The sequence below is a fragment of the Grus americana genome, chromosome 14, assembly GCF_028858705.1.
Source record: "Grus americana isolate bGruAme1 chromosome 14, bGruAme1.mat, whole genome shotgun sequence".
NCBI classification, from domain to species: Eukaryota; Metazoa; Chordata; class Aves; order Gruiformes; family Gruidae; genus Grus; species Grus americana.
Window position 1 is genome coordinate 11,425,239 of NC_072865.1, and position 6,082 is coordinate 11,431,320.

General features: G+C 45.9%; 1 protein-coding gene across 2 annotated transcripts; it reads right to left on the bottom strand.

The window, feature by feature from the left end:
• Window positions 1-369: 369 nt before the first annotated feature.
• Window positions 370-5,593, bottom strand: BNIP1 (BCL2 interacting protein 1). Of its 2 annotated transcripts, none has more exons than XM_054842234.1 (6): window positions 5,403-5,593; window positions 5,178-5,270; window positions 4,899-4,987; window positions 4,349-4,450; window positions 3,504-3,622; window positions 370-1,422 (listed from the first exon to the last, which is right to left on the bottom strand). In XM_054842234.1, exons 1-6 carry the CDS (start codon window positions 5,484-5,486, stop codon window positions 1,226-1,228), a joined length of 684 nt encoding a protein of 227 aa, XP_054698209.1. In that variant the 5' UTR covers window positions 5,487-5,593; the 3' UTR covers window positions 370-1,225. The 2 variants fall into 2 exon arrangements, with proteins under 2 accessions (XP_054698209.1, XP_054698208.1); XM_054842233.1 differs by having other exon boundaries at window positions 4,899-4,990; window positions 5,403-5,547.
• Between the last annotated feature and the right edge of the window lie 489 nt (window positions 5,594-6,082).

Genomic DNA, 6,082 nt, shown 5'->3' on the forward strand with positions numbered 1-6,082 from the left:
GTACTATTGAGAATTAACTACAATGGTAACCTAGCTTCAAATTTCACATAAACTTATATACTGCACTTTACTTGATGCCATATTTCTTAGGATATACATAGCCTTGCCTTTTAAACAAGTTCACGTCTAGCTACTAAATTAAGGCAGTATTTAACCATTCTGTGAGAATTTCCTAAACAGAATGTCAACTTTACCAGTCAGCTCTGAAGAAGCAATGAAGCAATTTCTGGAGGGGAAGACAACATCAGTTTTAAGAATATTGCTTTACTGTTTTTGTTACTTCAAGGTGCTACATGGAGTGTGGCAGGTTGGTATTTATGTTATTAAAGCAAATAAACTCCCATTACTAAAACACAAGAGAGAGGGAAGGTAGTAATTATGAAAGATTTTACTAACTGAGCAAAGATCAACAGTATGAGCAAGAAAAACTTTTGAATGTACAACTTGACAATATTTTGCAAATATAAAGTATTAAGTGGAATTTTATAAAGAAAAGGCACAAAAAGGCTTTTGATTTCAACAGACTGGCAACGTAATTCTCAAATATATCGTGCAAATTAATAGTAACAAATGGGGCTCCCATTTTTGCTTTGGTCAGAGCCCTCCCACGGCCAGAGGAACAGAGCCAGACCGCATGAGTGCTATGCTCCCAGACAAAAACAATGCATAAGCAACCGCTGCTGTTAAGTATTAAGCAGAATTTTTACACTGGAAGTTATTCAGGCTCTTTCAATCCATTAGATTTTGTTTTTAAACAAAACTCAGTTTACATGGATACAATAAATAGTTTATTAACGGAATGTATTTGAGTTTCTGTCTTCCATCCTTCCTCTTACTCTCAGCACCTCACACACAGATGTCAAAGCAGCTTCCAGTCCAAGCCACTGACAAAAGTTAATGTCAAGGCAAAATGAAGAGAGGTTGAAAGTTAAGATTGGCACCTCTGAGTGCCTGGTTCCTCAAGTGTTTGTCTGGTTCCCAAAACCTACAGGCAAATTGGTATTTCTTCTTTCCATACCTCGATCTACCTGCTTCTTCCCGACTCGTGCTCATTTAAGCTCTTCTTAGGCAGGTCACATGCTCTATGGGGACAGCATAAAGTCATGCCTGCTCCAGTGCTCTTTCAGCTATTGCAATATCCCTTTAGTATTTTATTTAAAAGCCCTACCGTTACGATGCCATCTCTTTCTGATCTTTTGTAATAGTTCAGTTTAGCTTTGGAATTTTACAAAAACGGAAAGAGTCTTTTTTTCAAGATATAGAGCACCGTGGCCAGGAATAAGGCAAGGGCGAGAAAGATTAGCAGCTTGTCCGTCAGTTCCCTGCGATTGTACTTCGTTATTAGCTTTCGCCCCAACTGAATTGTCCCAGACATGGATTTAAATTCTTCATTTGCTTCCAGGATGGTTCGTGAAGAATTGGCTGAAATTAAGGGGGGGGAAAAAAAAATTCAGCTGGTTGTGCTTTAAGAATATACAGCAAAGGATATAAGCATGGAATATTTGGCAATACATAGAATCATAGAATAGTTTTGGTTGGAAAAAAACTTAAAGATCATCAAGTCCAACCGTTATGGGTATGACAAATGACTTATAGGTAAGACAAATGCAGACTGTTCTTGCAGAAGCTTTCACAACTCAGTAGTCCTGATGTGCTAAGGAAAAACGCAAAGCAAAATTAGAGTACCAAGTGGTTTAAAGGCCCTACGTCCTACTCCTGACTTTTTAATTTTTACGTTACCAGACCAAATCTAGTTCACGTTTTTTATGAACAAAGTCAGTGCTACCTGAGAGCTCGCTGGAAGGAGAGTGAAGTAAGAATGGTGCTAAAACCACCGATCTAAGAGAGAGAAATCACTATCAGCATCAGTTCTAGCAGCAGGACAGGTCGATATTTGAACATGTTAATTACACAACTGAAACTGTTCCCTCAAGCCAGAGCAGTAAATCAGCATAATTGAAATAGGGTTGCAGAAAGTGAAAAAGCAGCATGCAGCAGTAACAGATCCTTAGTTATTCAGCTCAAACAATTGAAACAATTTTTAATAGTTATTTTTGACAAACATAATACTTTTGGGTTTTTTTGTCCTAATAAAAAAGAGAAAATCAACTAGAGCAAAAGTGTATTGGTTGGTCTCATCGGTCCCCTTCAATTTCTCTTTCCCTGTGAGAAAACAAACAAGCAAACACCCCAAACTCCTCAACCTTCCTCCTTTCAAATTATTAAATTAAAGCAAAAGCCCAGGAGTCCCCTTTTTCTTATATTACAGAATGCATACCCTGTAAGACAGTGAATGCTGATATATCACTCTATACTGAACCGATTGATTAAAGAAAGGTCAAACTCCAAGGATGTTGTCTGGTTCACAAAAACAAGCACAGTAGAAATATGTCTGTCATATTTTGCAAACCATTACATCCCATCTTAAAGAGGCATTTTGATCCAAGTGAAAATAGAAAACTTGTTTTCCATCGTTAATGGCAAAGCAGAGTTTCCCTGCTTCACAGCCGCATGTATTCACTGCATACTAGGAAAGGACTTGCTCCGAAAAAAAGGAAATTTAACTACTGGTTCAGAGTTTGCAGCTGGGTTTTGTAAATGACCTTTGATCGTTTTTCCCTTGATGAACTCCAAGTGCTGTTCAGTCAGAAACAGGGTGAAAAAGTGTCTGCCAAACTGTCTTTTTAATGGGAGAGGAAACATGCTACTTGTGCATGAACAAACCGTGCCCAGCTGCCATCCCCAGACGGGGGCAGAAAACAAGGAGGGCAAAAGTTGTGTTATTTATCCACGTCTTTAAACTGTTTTCTCTTCTGCCCAAAAGCACAGCTACTAAGAGGCCAAGGCAACACAGATCCAACTTCTAAATGCTTCATGAATCACAAGTTCTGACAGGTCACTTGATTTATTGTCCTAGGAGTCTATGCCAAAGAACTGGGTGAAATCTTGGTTTCACAGTCCCTGATGCACTGCTGACAGAGCAGGTGACCTTGGGTTCAAGTCACTTGATCTCCTCGTCTCTTAGTCATCCCAGCTGGAGACCGGGTGACAACAGTCTTCAGCCTTATGTTTCCTTTGTGTATGGACTTGTACCTACGCTTTAATTTCTCTGCTATTACCAAACGCATGCCAGGACAGCAGCACAGAGAAACACCAAACACACTCTCAGCACTGTGTGAACTCACATTGCTTTTACAATTACTTTTACATGAAGCTAAAACAAGAGCTCCTCATCCTGCCCCCTCTTCCTCATTTACTTATAATCACGAAACAGAACCTCTAGCCAACAGCTCCACACAACGTGTGTTATTATTATCTATGTCCAACTGCTAGAGGAGTTCTGCTGGACAGTCCTTTAGTTGTCATCGTAGTAAGTTCCACAGCAAAGCAGGTTCCCACTGTGCTCCAACCCATGTCAGTTTGCCTCCCCCCATCCTCACAAAACTGGTGAAAGGCGCTTTAACCATCCAACCCGTACCCAAACACTGAAGTAACACCTGTACCTAGGGTTTGCACAGTCTCCTCACTCTGCTGGACTTGCTGTGACATCATCCTGCTAATGCCCATCAGACTCTCTGTGATGTTACTTGCACTCTCTGCCAGACTTTCCTTTGTGGTCTTCCTGAAAAAGAAAGGGAAGAAGTAAAGCAGGAAGGGATAAAATTATGTCTTTGGGTACTGCAGGAAAATGCCGCTGCCAGGGAGCTTGGAACAGAATGGCACCAAACATCTCTGCCAACATACAAAACACACAATCAGTTTTTACTGCACGAGAAACTCAGATTACCTTCACTAAACAATTAAAAAATAATCACAAAATATTAAAGTCATGAGCCAAAACAACTACTAGTGGCTCAGAATCTCACAGAGGCCCACATTTCACCAGTTATTCATCCATGACTGTACAACTTCATGAGCTGGCATGGAAGTACTGATACCCAAGATAGTTTGTATCTCATTTGCTGCTTCACGATACTAAATAAGCCAACTTTTCAATACAGAAATTACACAAGCTTACATCCAGTTTTGCATATGAAAACAGCTTGCATAATGATCCATTACTTGTTTATGACCCTGATTGGAATTAATATAAAAGATGATCAGAAAAACTATGAAGGCTATATTTTATCCTCTTTTCTGCTTAGACATGCCAATGCCAAGAAAATCTGAAATTATCACAATCCTTAAGAGTTTACATCTCCACAAAAGGTAAATGCGCTCATAAAAGCAAAGCTATGTTCCACATACAATTAAGTAACTCAAAAACATTATGTCACTTCCATTTAAACCTAGTGAATATAGCATGCACTGTGTAAGTCTCAGATCATACAGTGGGATGGTTTAATACCTTTGTCTTAAGGAGTCTCTTCCCTGCAGCAGCTGATCTTTCTCAGAGTTGTCAATAGCAATTTTGCAAGCCAGATTTGCCTTTCTCCAAGCTGCCTGATTGCTGAAATCACAAGAGTACAGTGTCGTAATACCTTGCAAAAGAAAACAATTTTCACAAAGCAGTCACGACTATAACCGAGCACCCCAGATACGTGCATGGACTTTATATTACACCACAGAGTAACAATATACTGTCCTCTCATTTCTCCTAAGTGCATCATTTATGGAGCAAGGGAAGAAGCACACCGTGCAGCTGCCAAATGACAGACTCTCAGGCCACATACTTACATCCTCAACTGCCCAAAGCGACAGACCATGGTTAGGGAGAAAGGACACGAGAGAGGATGGAGAAGGGAGTCTGACTCTTTCCGCCCCGATCCTCTCTCTCTTGGTCTTGTGCAAAACAGCATCATGTCAGCGACCATATGTGCAAAACAGGATCCGAAAGACGCTGTACAGAAGTCAGATGATCTCTAGTTACAGGGGACCTGTAAATAGCACCGACCCACCTGAGCATTTGTTTCTTGTGGTTTTCCACTTCCCGCAGCAGGGCTTGTTTCTCTGACTCTTTATCTTGCTCCTTCGCCATCTGTTCGAGCTCCTTGGACGGCAAGCAGAAACACGAAAACGTGATCAACAACTGCTGCAACTCGCACACCCCACCCCGGCCAGGAGTGAATTAAGAGCAGACTGATCCGATAAACTAACGGCCCCACGGCCGGGCACCCCCCACCAGCCCGAGGACAGGCCGCACGGTGCGGGCCTGCGGCAAAGGCCGGTCGCCTCACCTGGATGCGGCCGCGGAGGTGGCGGAACTTCTCCTTCACGGCAGCGTTGAGCTCCGTGAGGGCGCTGAGCGGCCCCGGGCAGTCCCGGATGTCCTGGAAGACAACGGCCCGGTTAGCGCGGCCCGCGGCGAGCATCGCCCAGCCCGGCCGGGGCTCCCCGCGCAGGACGGCGGCCGCCCCGCAGCCCTGTCAGGGGGGACCCGCCGCGGAGACGGGCGGCGGTACCTGCACGGCCGCCTTGATCTCCAGGTCAAACTTGACGATCTCCTGGTGGCAGACCCGCACGGGCACGCAAGCGGCCGCCGCCATCTTGGCAGGGGAGGGGGAGGCCGAGGCCCCGCCTCCCGGCCCGCGGGCGCCCCCTGCGGGCGCGAGGAGCGCACAGCCGGCCCGCGGGCCCCGAACCACCGCGGCGTGGCGAGCGGCCCGTCCTCTCAACGGGCCGCCCGTGCCGAAGAACGCGTAGCGCGCTCCCGCGGCGCTGCCGGTCTTACACAGGAAAGGTTCCCTCGTACACGGGGTAAGAGCATGAAAAGGCGGTTTATTAGCGGCTGAGGGTCCTGCCCCGCGTGCTAAAACGGGCCCAAAGCAGCACGCGCCGTGACAAGCGCAGGTAGCGCCATAAGCTGCGCGGTTTTACACCCAACACCCCCCCGCGGTTCCTGGGCGGCCAGGCCCGCACCCCTCAGCAGCAGGCAGGACGGCCGGTGCCGGCGTGCAGAGACTGGGGAACAGCATGAGGGGAGGCAACGCAACGGCCCCTTTGCTTCTCCCACAACCGCCTCCCCGGTGCCGCGTCTTCCCCCTCCTGCCCTCGGCCCCCGCTGAAGCACGGGCCGCGAACTCGAAGGCCGGTTTCGTGGCCGCAGCAGACAGCAGCCCGAGGAGTGGTGGGTGCTGTCCGG

What these genes read in the sequence shown, in the direction of transcription:
- BNIP1 (XM_054842233.1), bottom strand. Translation starts at nt 5,486, where the DNA reads ATGGCGGCGGCCGCTTGCGTGCCCGTGCGGGTCTGCCACCAGGAGATC. An exon ending in ACCTCCGCGGCCGCATCCAG is followed by an intron (nt 4,991 to 5,177) that starts GTGAGGCGACCG and finishes TTGCCGTCCAAG; the next exon opens with GAGCTCGAACAGATGGCGAA. An exon ending in CACAAGAAACAAATGCTCAG is followed by an intron (nt 4,451 to 4,898) that starts GTGGGTCGGTGC and finishes TTGTGATTTCAG; the next exon opens with CAATCAGGCAGCTTGGAGAA.